Here is a 14,565-nt window from a genome sequence, read left to right on the forward strand (position 1 = left end):
ATTTTTTTTTTCCGTTCACAAGCTAAGCAATCTACCCAATGGGAACTGGTAGTCTATAGGCTCAGAGTGCAAATTTAAAGTTTAGGAATGCAACAACTGACATTTCTAAGATATAAAACATGAAATCCTTAGAAGGTTTGTGCAGAAAGCTTTGCTAAGCAGATGGTCACAAAACTGGAACATCTGATAATTTTGCTGGCAATATCAATGGGACTCCCAAAGTTTCTTGACTCAGTTTGAACTCTCATCTTAGGCTTTGTATTTGACTTTTCCAGTTTCACTAATGACACAAACATGATTCAGATCTCTGAAGTAGTCATTATAGTTAATAACAACCTGGTCTGGAATTTCAAATCCACCAAAATCTGGCCTAATATCCAACACCTCAAGGGGTGCTTTTCACACTCTTGTGACCTTGACCATCTTTGGACTGTACTGCTTGACTAAGGAAAGCAATGTGTGCATTGTTTTGCCAGTGGCAATTATATCCTCAACAATCACAGCATTCTTTCCAGTTAAAATCCAGAGCTCATCTCCACCCCTTACTTTTATGTCCTCTGTTGACTGGTCATTGTAGTAGCTCTGGAGTCTGATAAAACTTTTGCCATAGGAATGAATTTATCACAGTTTCTATTTAGTGCTTTAATGTAATCCAGAAGGTCAGCAAAGACTTTATAGCCTTTCTTGAGAACAGATTTCTATAGTGTGATGGCTCCCGTCTCCATCACATCTCGGGCAAGACTTTCAGTCCTGTCTGTATTTAGTCTACGAGGAATAAACACCTTTCCAAATCCTTGGCAAAGGGGTTACTATACATAATAAATCAGGTCATAGCCTGTTTTGTCATCCCTAATCACAACTCTGGGGCTGAGAGCTGCCATTGAATCCAACTTGCGTGGGTTGGTGGCAATAGGAGAAGGAAACTGGTGGAGGGGAAGAGGAGCAGGCAGAGGCCCTTTGTCTTGTTTTCAGGTGTTCCTGGAAACAGTGCTTACCTGGGGAGAGTGTGGAGTCGGAGGGTGAAGAGGTTGGAAACAGGGACTCGTTGAATAAGGAGGAATAACTGCCAATGTTCTGTAGCAGGCAAAGATAAGTAATTGACAGCAATTACTTGACTGTTTCAAAAAAGCTTCTGAAGAAGATTTGTGATATTCCCAACACAAGGAAATGATCAGTGGCTGAGATGATGGATATACCAGTTATCCCGATCTGATCATTATACGTTGTGCACAGATGTTGAAATGTCACCCTATACTCCATAAATATGTACTATATGTCAGTAAAAATAATTTTTTGAGACAGAGTCTTGCTATGTATTCCCTCCTAGTCTTGAACTCATCATGTAGCCGAGGCTGACCTTATACTCATGGAAATCCTCGGCCTCCCAGGTGGGAGAGTGCCAGTATATGGTGTACCACCATATCTGAGAAAAGATGAAAATATTTTTTGAATTTTTTTTAAAAATCACATTGATATTCCTCACTATACCATAGGTCGAGAAATGATTCCAGTAGCTGTTGATTCAAAGATTCAAGCTTCAATCTTAAGCCCTTCCCTCTTCCCTCTTAAGTCCTCCAAGGGTCTTTGTTGTGTGTGGACTCAACTGTTGCCCTTCTAAACTTCAGGTGAGGCTAATGAAGACTCACTAAACTGACCCAAATATTTAAATCCAGTTTGTTTCACATAGGCTGTCTTAGGATTTGGTGTCCTGACTGCCACATAAACACATTTGTAGCGATTTTTTTGTGTGTGTTGTTTTGAGATATATGAAAAGAATCTGGTCTTGTACAGAAATGTAGTTGAAGAAGTAGGAAATATTTCAATTAATAGCTTTTTATCTAGTTATAAATATGCACAGATATGTTGAGTAACTTTAGGAAAACTCCACTCTACACTTTGACAGGAACAGTAAAAAGGCAAATGTCTTACTGCTATTGTGAAGATCGCTGGACCTTGCCTATGGCCTGGAAGCATCCTGGAGACCCCAGACCTCCATGGACTGCACTTGGGGAATGATTTCTTCAGGTGATTGTAGATGTTTAAGAAGGCTGCTTTCTTTTGTTGTTATAGGAGCTGTTAGATGACTTGAAATCTGAACTGAGTGGCAACTTTGAGCAGGTGGTCATAGGGATGATGACACCCACCGTGCTGTATGATGTGCAGGAGCTGCGAAGGGCCATGAAGGTGTGTGTTCCTCCCCTCTGCCCGGAGAGCAGTTGGCACAAACACTGAGGAAAGCGATGTTTGCTTTGTTTTGCCAGTGTCAATTATATCCTCAACAATCGCCTCAAAAGCCCTTCTGAGGGTGGAAAGCAAGGTTGTTCCTTAGAATGTACAGGAAAAAGGCTTTCCACGCATGATCTCATGATGACAACTGGGAGACTTTCTAGCCACTGTAATTTAAAAATTGTTTTCCAAAAGATTACGGAATCATTTGCTCCTGTGGCTCAGTGAGGAGTGATTCTAGCTGTCTGTGTGGGACCAGAGCCTCACTCGTGCGGCTAAGCATGTGCTCTGTGGCTGAGCTACACGCCAGCAGGCGTGTTTATAATTGTGCTTTTGGTGTGGTTCCAGTCACTTTCTTGTTGTGTTAGTTACTTTATGACTGCCCCCTTGGGGGCTTCCGATATGCTGTCAGTGTAGAACTGGCAGAAGAGTTCCTTACAGGCAAGGCCCTTCCACGTGACCAGTCAGTCATTCCCTGGGCCCCAGCTGGGGTCAGCTGATTTTCAGTGACTCAAGCATGACCTGTAAGTGCAGTCAACCTCCTCAGACTCACTAATAATGGCTCAGCGTTGTGGAAGGCTCTGAGCTAGGCTCTGAGAAAGCAAAGAGGCAAAAAGTCTTTGCCAGAGCATTCTGCTCTTCATATGAAGAGAACAAAAGAGGTCATGGAAAGATTAAGTCCCCAAAGCACAGAAACTCTACTGAACCTGGCACAGTAAGCCACACAGGTTAAACAGTCTCTAAGTCTTTGTTATAACTAATAATGTTTATGGTAAACATTGGATTTGGGGAAGGATAGTTAAAAGTTAACAAATCCTATTGGTAGGACCCAGTGGGTTGTCTTTAACCTCCCTAGATTTGTGGCTATATTCCTTCTGTATCTGGAACTCAATTTAAAAAAACTTTTTGAACTGCTACAGAAAAACATAAAAATGTATATCAGCCTGACACACTGATTTACATGCCTCTCCTCTGGTTTCCTGTGCAGGGAGCCGGCACAGATGAGGGCTGCCTGATTGAGATCCTGGCCTCCCGGACCCCTGAGGAGATCCGGCACATCAAACAGATCTACCAGCAGAGTACGTAACAGGCCCAGTGTCCCAGCTGAGGTTTCGCTGCGATTTGAGCACAAGCTTAGCAGCAGATGGTGATCTACTTTCTAGATACGCTGATGACAAGGGCTCCTTAGCACCGAGCTCTTCTTGAGGCAGATCCCAGTGTAGGCAAATGTTGGCTTCTGTAGGATTCTTAGGGGAAGACACCACTCTGCTAAGGCTGCCCAGTGCAGTGTTTTAGTACCCTTCAGTGGGAAAGTGGTTTCTTATAACCAAGCAAAGAACCAAAGGCGCTTGTTCAACATGCTGGCATCAACCAGTGATTCTTAGGATTTCGAGGGAGGCCCTGGAAGGGCTGTCTGGCCCAATTTTTTACCTCCAGAATGGCCCATGTGTCCTCCAGCCTTATCAAAATTATAGCCACTCATCCCTTCTTAAAATCCTCCAGAGAATGATATGTATAAAGAAGCTTACAAAAAAAATAAAAAAAAACATTGCCTTTTTTCCCTTAGAACAAAAAACTGTCCAAATGTTTAGATTCCATAGTGTTTATTTGGCATTGTTTATATTAGCTAAAAATGTCCAATGGTATTAGGTTGGCTAAACAATTTATTATATAATCACAATGAATTAGTAGTCATTAAAACTTATATTACAAAAAATTACTGTTACCCTAAATAGTATGGTATATAGGTAAGTGAAAAGAACAAGTCAAAAATAGTATACTAAGATCCCTTTCTTTCAAAAGAAAAAACAATAGAGAAAAATGAAAAAAGATATTCACAAAATGTTATCAGTGATTTGTTATCGGTATTTCTGAGTGATTAGACTACGGCAGAATTTTATCCCCTCATTTTACTTATTTTTCCCCTAAGTTTTCTCCCCCACCAAGTTTTCTATAGTCAACATGTATTGCTTTTGTAGAAAGAAAACAATACAATATGGTGGTCAGTGTTCAGGATGAGAGATTCACCCCTTGGGGGCTTGGACTCAGCACCCGGACCCCTACTTCTGCCTGCAGGTTTCTCCAAGGCGGAGGAGACTGGAGCTCCTCACAAGACCTCCCAGAATCCCTCTCAGGAGGCACTGCCCTCATTGTCTCCTTTGACACCACACTGGCCATTCGGCCACTTTCAGAGCAGAGGCTGGACAATGGGAACCAGAGGGAGGGTTGGGCCTCTTCTCAGCCTCACATCTTCAGGGACAGGAATCTCCGGTTCCCACTGTAGTGACAAGTTAAACTATCTTGAGTTTAGTTTTTGGAAAACTGTGTACGAGGGAAAGTCTAGCGTGACCTGCTGCAGCAAATGTGGAGGGACAGAACGTACTGGAGGGTGACACAGAGGTGGGCAAGACTGCATGCTGATGTAACTAATTCCACTTCCTTGCTAGAATATGGACGGAGCCTTGAAGATGACATTTGCTCTGACACTTCGTTCATGTTCCAGAGAGTGCTGGTGTCTCTGTCAGCTGTGAGTCACTGCCTCGGTCCCTGCTTCTGACAGAGGATGGGTTTTGTTGAAATGCTCACTGTTCACCCCCTCACCAGCCTCTCTCATCCTTTCGGCAGTCTTGGGCTTCTCTGTTCTTTTACCTGATTTCCTCTACAGAGCCCCTGACTAGTGGCATATACCCATTTGTTCAGTACTCACAAGTCCCTAATACCTGCCAAGGACCCCTACTCCAGTCATGCAGATGACTCACTGGGGGTTCCTGTGCTTTCAGGGTTTATATTATCGTAAGGAAACATATCAGACACACAAGGTGCTAGAAGGCATGAAAAGATTCAGTCCTCAAGGAGAGCGCATAGCAAGAGGAAGATTGGAGGAGAGACTATGGTTGTAGAAACAAAGCAAAAGCCTCATGGTAGAGATGCTGGTTCAGAGGCTACTTGGAGAATTGCAGGATTCCAAGAAGCTGAGATGTGGGTGGGCACATTCCAGGCAGGAAGAACAGCAAGAACGAGGCGAGAAGGAGGGAAACGGGGTGTGTTGGGGGAACACTTGGCTGAACAGGCAGAATGGTAATTTTGAAGCAAGCTGGAAGGATAAACTGGGATTCTATGTGGTAAGGGTTTGTACTTTAATTGGAGAGTAGTAGGGAGCCACCACAGGTTTGGGAACAGCGGGTGATGATGAGAGTCAGGTGGTTGGAACTGTATTTTCCAAAGAGGATGGATTCTATGTGGTAAGGGTTTGTACTTTAATTGGAGAGTAGTAGGGAGCCACCACAGGTTTGGGAACAGCGGTGATGATGAGAGTCAGGTGGTTGGAACTGTATTTTCCAAAGAGGGATGTGATGATAATACGTGTGAAGGGCAGTGCAAGGAACTGAGGACTGGGAAGCCAGGTAGGGAGCTTCGTCAGGGTTCCGTATGAGAACTAATGGTAAGGGTTTGTACTTTAATTGGAGAGTAGTAGGGAGCCACCACAGGTTTGGGAACAGCGGTGATGATGAGAGTCAGGTGGTTGGAACTGTATTTTCCAAAGAGGGATGTGATGATAATACGTGTGAAGGGCAGTGCAAGGAACTGAGGACTGGGAAGCCAGGTAGGGAGCTTCGTCAGGGTTCCGTATGAGAACTAAAGCAGAGCAGGACCGGGTGAGGGTGGAAAGAGGACTACCAGAAAAGAGAGTACAATGTTCAAGACACTCCGTGTGACCCCCCGCTATGGCCCTGACTTCCCTCCTGGGGCGTAAGACCTGTATTCTCAGGGCTTAACCTGCCATTACTTTAAATTGCTGCTAAACTAAACCTAAACTTCTCTCCCTGAGCCAGCTCTTCCTCTTGCCCTGCTGTGTCTGTTATTACTGCTGCTCTGCCTGTGTCCAGAGCAGAAACCTGGAGATGTCGCCCATTGTCACCCTGTCTCTGTCATTCACTTAAATAATGCCTGCATGTTTCTCTTATTTCCTTCCCAGTTTTCCTTTCCTCCTATATTACTACCCTGATGAACCATGCCTACACCACAGAATATTGGGCAGTACACAATAAAAATAGCAAACCAGAAGAAAGTAGCCTGTCTGTCACTCTTCAGTATTCCTCTGAGGCCTCAGCTCTGCCTTCCCTAAGTTACAGCCACTGCTGGGCAAGGAGGGGGTTTCATGGGTTCCTCAGGTCCCGTAGCAGGCTCAGATTGTCTTGACACTCCCATGTTCCAACCCCTTTCTGGCCAGTTTGGAAGGTGCGCCCGCTAGGAAGCTGCAATACTGGGGAGGGGGCAGTGGTGGGAGCAGTGACTCTCCCACCCCTCCCAAAGGCAGAGACCCAGGCATGTCAGGGGTCACAGTGTGGCTTGTGCTCTGCTGGCAGTGTCCTCCAGGTACAGCTCAGAGCCATGGTAACCATGTGAGCACTTTGAGAGGACTATTGTCCTGCTTCCCTAAGGCCCAAAGTCACACCCCTGTGGCATTTTTATCTCATTACCATGTCCTTGGGTTCCCAGGCCTTCTGTCTTAACAGTGCCCCAAATCTTCATGGACACCCTTTTTTACTCTCTTGATTTTTCTCGTCCTCAGGGTGGCAGGGATCCAGGGAATTACCTGGACGATGGGCTCATGAGACAGGATGCACAGGTTGGTAGAACAGCAGCTCCTTCTTCATTTCTTTCCATGTTAGTCAGACTGCCCTCCCTGGTGGGCAGCCTTTCCTACTTCAAAGCATGTTAGCCAGGCTGGGTGTTGCAAAGAGATTTCCACAGAAAACCTTCAATAGCAGGTGTCTTACAGGGGTTCCTGGGGCCAGCACTAAGCACCATTCTGCTTCTACTTCTGGGTCCCAAACTTCTTGATAATGGAATAATTGTGTGGTGAGCTTAGGGTACCTTCTGTAGGGTGGTGCCTTTTTTCTGTTTGCTGTGCATTTTTTTCTCCCCCACAGAGAACATTCAGTACGATTTGTGTAAAATAGCTTGGCACAGCATACACCCTGTGGGGTAAAATTACTACCGATCCCAAGAGATGGTTGTACCCAACCGTGGAAGTTTTTCCTGTACTAATCCCTGTAGCCAGATAACACTAATAATAATAACTCATAAGCCAGGTGTGCTGCAGCATGCCTATAATCCCAGGTACTTGGGAAGCTGAGGCAGACAGATCGCAAGTTTAAGACCAACCTGGCAACTTAGCAAGACCCTGTCTCAGAATAAAAAATAAAAACATTTGGGGATGTAATTCTGTGATAGAGCACCCCTGGATTCAATCTCTAGTACTGCAATAAAATACTATATAATAATAATAATAAAATAATATCTCGCAAAAGTGGGTACCAAATACTGTCCTAAGATTTTATATTCAGTACCTCATGGAATTCTTGCAGTAACCCTGTGAGTTAAGTAAGTACTGCTGTCCCCATTTTACAGACAAGGAAACAGAGACTCAGAGAAAAGTTCTCTGTCAAGTTCAGACAGATAGTGAATGGAAGAACTGAGATTTACGCTTGCATTCTTAACCAATATACAACCATAGGGAGGGACTGGTTCCACTCAGTGTGTGACTTATGAACCACTGTTTATGCAGAAAATAAGCTGTTGCTTCCATTAGAAGGAAGGGAGTATGTATGTGGCTTAGGCACCGGAATTTTAAGCACCCCAGGAGCATGCATTCCTGTCAAACCAAGAGCAGCTGTTTATATCCCAGCCTCAGAAAGTGCAGAATCTCTTCTGCATATACATATATATATATTTTTTTTTGAGACAAAGTCTTGCTATGTTTTCAGGCTGGTATCAAACTTGGGACTCAAATGAGCCTCCCAAGTAGCTGGGACTCTAGTTGTTCCGCTGCTCCTGGGCATGCTTTCATGCTTTATTAATTGAAACAACATATTAGGAGTTTTCAATAAGCAGAATCAGTAGTATGGAGAGATGATAGATAGATAGATAGACAGATGCCCCTTGACTTACAGTAAGATTATGTCCCAATAAAGCCCTTGTAAGTTGAAGATGCATTTATTACACCAAACCTGCTAAACATTCTGCTTAGCAACACAGTACACTGTAAGGTGTAAGATTTTTTTATCCGCACAATTTAGGGACTGACCAGAAGTAGTGGCTTCCCTATGCCCACCACACATATTGTAATAAAAATATCACACTGCATATAGATAGGCTGGGAAAAGATCAAAATTTGAAGTATAGGGGCCAGGGATTTGGACCAGTGGTTCTGCCACCTGTCTCATAAGCACAAGGGCCCGAGTTCGATCCTGGTACCAAAAAAAAAAAAAAATCGAAGTATGGCTCCTACTAACACCATGCATCATTTTCTCACCATTGTAAAGCTGAAAAATCAAAGGCAACCAAGTGTAAGTCAAGAACCCTCTGTTATGTGTGCATGTGTGTTTTCCTTTCCAGCCAACAAAATAAAACTAAGCAAGTCAGCTCTTTGAAGTTCTGGAAATATTTGTGTATGTCCTGGCATATTTAAACTTTGATCTAAACTTGTGCTCTGCTTGGCTTCAGGACTTGTATGAGGCTGGAGAGAAGAAATGGGGAACCGATGAAGTGAAATTTCTAACTGTCCTCTGTTCCCGGAATCGAAATCACCTGTTGCATGGTAGGCACTTACCTCACTTCCTAAAGAAACTATTTCAAAGACAGTGAAAAGTATACTGCCCATAATAAATTTCCCTCTTTTCTTGGAGCAGAAAACTGACTATACTGAACTGCCTTCAATGCTTACCATGGAATGTATGAGTCCAGTGATGTAGGGATCATTTCTGAAAAATTAATTTCGAATAACTAAAATGTATTCATAAAAGTTTGGTGGGAAACCTACTCTCATAATGATTTGTTTTTAAAGCAACCCTAATACTTCCATTTTCATTTAGTTATAATTCTAAAAAAGTCTTCAGTACACCAGGAAACAATAAATTAGTAATGTTAGTTGATATTTATTCCTCTTTGACATCCAAACTATGAAGCTAATAGAAGTGATTTCTTCAGTTACGTTGAATTAGATGAAGATTAGATAATTTCAGATTTTATTTCCTGTGTGTGGTGTTTCCAGTCTGTTTCTGGTAATTCTAAACTTAGTAATTTGCTTCTAACTTCTCTGGAGAAAAAGACACTATACGATTGTAGAAAATTTGTTTCAGGCTTATATTATTCTTGTACACAGAAATAAAGATTTAATATAATATTTCAAATTTTATACAAACTCTTTAGGTCTTTTTGTACATCATAATTTTATGAATCCACCATACACTTGTCACACACAGAGATTTACAAAGCTTGTGGGAAATTTGAGAGGAATGAGATTGCCAAATTGAAAACATAAAGTAATTGAAAAGTGCAACACATTTTAAAGTTTTAATTATTTCAGCTATTCCACAGGGACAAAAAGAAAATCGATTGCTTTTATTAATAAATACCACGGGCTACCAGCAGACGAACTAGTGGCCAAATCTTTATTGCTTTCTTGCTTTGTCTTCCCTTGCCTGATTCCAAAAAAAAGCACAAATCCCCCTAGTGGCACATTCCCATAACTGCAGTCTCAGTAAGAATTTTCACTTCCTAGGCACAAATCAATAGTCCGTTATAAAATATCTACTTGTAAGCCACAGAGAGAAAATGTTTTAAGCATTGTTTGGATAAAGAAAATTTCATAATATTCTTAGAACCAACAATAGTGGTGAATATTCTTAGCTATCATTCTTTCAATAATTTTCTAACTTCTAGATGTGATGTTAAGCAAATCCTAAGCATTGTTTCTTGCAGCATCCCAGTGAGTAGTCATTATTTCCCCCAAATGACAGTGGAGAAAACTGAGGCTTAGAGAGTGTGTCGATTTGATTTCAAGCAATATACACTGACTCCAAATCAAGTAAGAAAAGAGGAAATAATATGTCATGGGAAAAGAGAGAAAATGAAAAACACATCAAATTGAAAGGAAAGTTAAGTCACTTCGAGTTGAAGAACAAAAATCAAGGCAGTTTTCAGCATCTCCCTAGAAGCAAGTCATGGATTTTATTTCTAAGGCAGAGTTTGCTGACTGATGTCTGGTCTCCACTTTAAAATGCTGATTTTTGGGTTAGGTATGTAGCATTGCCCACCTGGGTGAGGTCCTGAATTCTGTCCCTACCACAAAAAAGTCGAACTTTTGCACCCCTACTTCAGATTGTCTGAAGTAGAATCTCTGGGAGTGACACACAGAAGTTTGACAGGTTTCCTACATGATTTTTTTTTTTTTTGAGACAAGGTCTCACTATATAGTTGAGGCCAGCCTTAAAGTCACTATGTAGCTGATGGTGGCCTCAATCTCATGGGGATCCTCCTGCCTCAGTCTCCTGAGTGCTGGGATCACAGGTGTGCACCACCACACCCAGCTTCCCAGGTGATTTTTATGTTCATTGAAGGTAAAGGTGGCTCCATGGTTTGGGCCATCCCCATAATCTGCTCAGTTTAAAATTCCCAGGAAGGCAAGCCTGACTGGGTGAATTGCTCACTTGTTTGTTAGAGGTTATGAGGTATGTTGTTGGATATGGGTGTCCCTTCATGAACAAACCATGAGAATCCCCTTGATTGAGGTAAGACAGCATTCCAGAGGAGAAAATGGTAAGGAGATAGCCAAAATAGATATTTCTTCTAAGAAGCTAATAGCAAGAGAGGGGAACATATTCCATCACAGTAAAAAATACTTGGCAAAAAAAGCAACAGAAATTTAATTATGTTAAAGTCTATTAAAAGATACAAACTGGCTGTTATCAAATGTGACTCAGTTTTGAAGAAGCTGATTTGCTTTAGATTTGATGAGCCAAAAGGAAGCTGAACACACAGATGACTGCTGAGGCCAAAGTTGCAAAAAGACACATTGTGCTTATTAAAGGAACAAGGAGAAAAGAAAGCAAGTATCTCCAGAGAATGTCTCCATTTTATTTGTAAGGAAGCAGTGTTCCAGATAAGACAAGGAACTTACCTGGTGCCCTTGAAGCATCACAATTCTCTTTCCTCCTTGCCTCTGGCCCATTCTGTTGGGCCATAATATCCTTCTGTATCTCAGTCACATTGCTAGTTACTGCACTCTTGAAATATGCCCAAGAACAGTGTAAAGTAGTAAAAAGATGCTCATTCTGTCCATAAATTTTAGTTTCTTCTATGTTTTTATATTATTGATAATGCCATTTTGTTATTTGTAGTGTTTGATGAATACAAAAGGATATCACAGAAGGATATTGAACAGAGTATCAAATCTGAAACATCTGGTAGCTTTGAAGATGCTCTGCTAGCTATAGGTAAGCTGGTAGCGAATGGGGAACAGAGAAGCAAATGTCATTGACTTTCCTCTGTATTATCAGTTTGTTGTTAAGGGGTCTAGAATTCTGATTTTCAGAGATCAGAGTTGCTTAAATCACCTATGTTCCAGGATTTTTTGTTGGTGATGGTTTTTCATATGAGGTCTCACTATGTTCCCCAGGCTGATCTTGAACTTGTGGTCTCAAGTGATCCTCCTCCCTCAGCCTCCCAAGTAACTGAGAACTACAGGCACATGCTGCGATGTCTGGCTAATGTTCCAGAATTTTAAAAAAGAAATATTATATACAACTTGGTTGCTACTGTGCCTTATTTTTTATATCTTCTATGCTTTTATAGCTCATTATATGAGGAAGATAATAGTATACTAGCTGCATTTTGCAAGTCTCACTGGTTAGGACTAATAACTGTCTCTCATAGCAGACATGTAATCATTTGTGAAATTATATATCTCCCTTTTCTTTGATGACCTTTATAAATTACTTCTGTAGGAACATGATAAATTAAGGATACTTTCCATCTGAGAAAATGCCTACAATATAATTTATGCTCATGAAATATTGTATGCTAAAATTTGGCAAAGCAATCAAGAGATATTCTTGATACTTTGTTTTTCCTTGATACTTTGTAGAAACAGAGGGGATTCTGACTTTTCTCATAGGTCTTTGCTATAATCTTTAATCTTTTTTCTTGACAGTAAAATGCATGAGGAACAAATCCGCATATTTTGCTGAAAGGCTTTATAAATCTATGAAGGTAAATGGCCTCATTTTTTAGCATCTGAGTATTTGATTTATCTGTATCTATCTTCTTAGTTTGCTAATACCCTCTACCCAACCTTCAGCTGAAATATCCAATTTACTTTACCATTTGTTTTGCTAAGTGCTGCTAATAATAATACTAAGCTAATTTTTATTTTTGGTCATACTGGGGATTGAACTCAGGACCTTTCTACTGAGTTATATCGCATCCGTGTTTTCAAATTTTTTATTTTGAAACAAGGTCTTGATATCTCACTAGGTTACCCAGTCTGGGCTAGAACTTGAGATCCTCTTGCCTCACTGAGTGATATTTATTGAGTACTTATGATGTGTGGATCAAGGTTCCTAATGTTTTATATGTATTGGTTAATTTTATCCTTAAAACAGTTCTATGATACTCTTATTTGGGGATGGGGCAGATATTATTATAACTCCCCATTTTACAGATGCAGAAACTGAGGCAGAGCGAGGACATACAATTTGCGCAGGATGCTCAGTGAGAAATAGTGAAGCAAAGACGCAAATGTGTCTAGCTGCAGAGCCCATCCTCCTACCTGGTTTCTATTCTGCAAACACCCAGGCAGGGGAACTATGAGAGATTCAGGAAAGATCAAAATGTAGACCTTGTTCTCATAGACTGTCGAGCCTTCTAGGGAAAATAGGCATGAGCAAACACCAAAAATGTGATAGACTATAAGACCGTGGTTGAGGATTCAGATATTATGGAAACACAGAGGAAAGAGTTCAGTATTTGTTGTCTTTTTTAGGGGAGTGTGGGATCCACAAAGAATATATATTTTTTTAAAAATGGAGGCTGGAGATGTAGCCCAGTGGTAGAGTACAGGTGTGAGGCCTTTGTTCATTTCCAAGCACACAAAACAGAACTGAAACAGAAAGCTAAGAGTATTTGAGCAGGAGCTTCAGGGAAGCTTTCCATGGAAGGGGGTGAGGCAGGCCAGCCAGACCGTACCAGGCATGTCTCTAGAAGACAAAGCAGTGTCTTCTGGGCAGAATACAGTGTTAGAAAAGTAAGCCGAGGAGAGCCTTGAAGCCTATGGCAAAGAGCAAAGATATTCTTCAGGCATCCAAGGCTGTAGAGGAAAAGATACCATCAGAAGAGTTGCTCTACATCTTGCCTTACTAAACTGAGGAAGAGCACTCTGAAAGACAGTCAGCCTTTCTCATACAGACATCTTGCTTTCTTCCTCAGGGATTGGGCACCGATGACAACACCCTTATCAGAGTGATGGTTTCCCGAGCAGAGATTGACATGGTGGACATCCGGGAAAACTTCAAGAGGCTCTATGGAAAGTCTCTGTACTCATTCATCAAGGTGGGTCACAGCAAACTTGCCCTCATGAGGGAAGCACCCATGAAACGGGGCTCAGCATTTGGCCTTTCTGGTCCCCTCCTGCCTGGCATCTATCACCCCTGCAGAGATGGTCCTCTACTTCAGGAATTTCCAGTCTCCTTCCGCACAGATCTTTAAATCTGTGGTGGTTATAAGCTGGGAATGTTTGCCTTCTCAAATACAAAAATGATTTCATTTTTACTCCAGACAGAGAAATATCACATTCTATTGAATACTTTTAAGAGCACAGTTTCCATGACTACCTAATAATGATGAAAGAAGCAGCTGGATTCAAAATCCCATGCAGTGCCAGCTGATGTCTGCTGGAAATGTGGGAAAACATTTTGGTTTTTCTGGACTGCTATTCTTTACCTGGTACCAGACATTAGGAATCCTAAAATGGCACAGGAGGGATGAGAAATGATTCACATTCTCAAAACCCCTCATTAGTGGGATTTTGCTCCCCCCCCATTGAGTTTATTGGTACATTTTAGGTATACAGTACAGTTACATTTATCATTAGGATCTTGTACCTTTACATGACAGGTCTTGGTTCTCACTTTTTCCCCTTGTCCCTGCCCTCCCTTCACCCCCTCCTCCCCTTCCCATTTACAAGCATTTTATTTCCATTTTTTCATTTTCTCCTATTTTTTTCCTTTCCCTTATTACCTTTCCCCTACCCTTCCCACTTTCCCTACACCTTTAGCCCTTTTCTTCCTATTTCTCATGGTCAATTATCTCATTAGGATCTTATGTACTATTACAGTTTGTTCACACCAGAGAAACTATTCAGTATTTACATATGTATGACTTATTTATTTCACTTAGGAGTATATCTTCCATATGTATCCATTTTCCTATGAATGAATCTAATTTCTCATTCTTTATGGCTGAGTAGTATTTCATTTTATAGAAAAACCACATCTT

The 14,565-nt window shown here is 41.5% G+C and overlaps 1 protein-coding gene and 1 pseudogene across 2 annotated transcripts in view; one reads left to right on the forward strand and one right to left on the reverse strand.

The window, feature by feature from the left end:
- Anxa4 (annexin A4) overlaps positions 1-14,565 on the forward strand; it is a 129,654-nt gene that overhangs the window by 108,869 nt on the left and 6,220 nt on the right. For both annotated transcript variants that reach the window (XM_010609671.3, XM_010609670.3), the window contains exons 5-12: positions 2,071-2,184; positions 3,215-3,305; positions 4,674-4,753; positions 6,800-6,856; positions 8,737-8,830; positions 11,412-11,507; positions 12,224-12,282; positions 13,498-13,620. In XM_010609671.3, coding sequence (XP_010607973.1) covers positions 2,071-2,184; positions 3,215-3,305; positions 4,674-4,753; positions 6,800-6,856; positions 8,737-8,830; positions 11,412-11,507; positions 12,224-12,282; positions 13,498-13,620 — 714 coding nt within the window. The remainder of the gene's footprint in view (positions 1-2,070; positions 2,185-3,214; positions 3,306-4,673; positions 4,754-6,799; positions 6,857-8,736; positions 8,831-11,411; positions 11,508-12,223; positions 12,283-13,497; positions 13,621-14,565) is intronic.
- On the reverse strand, positions 250-881 carry LOC104852145 (annotated as a pseudogene).

Source organism: Fukomys damarensis, unplaced genomic scaffold, assembly GCF_012274545.1.
Source record: "Fukomys damarensis isolate Sample0158 unplaced genomic scaffold, DMR_v1.0_HiC HiC_scaffold_2, whole genome shotgun sequence".
In the NCBI taxonomy this organism is placed as follows: domain Eukaryota; kingdom Metazoa; phylum Chordata; class Mammalia; order Rodentia; family Bathyergidae; genus Fukomys; species Fukomys damarensis.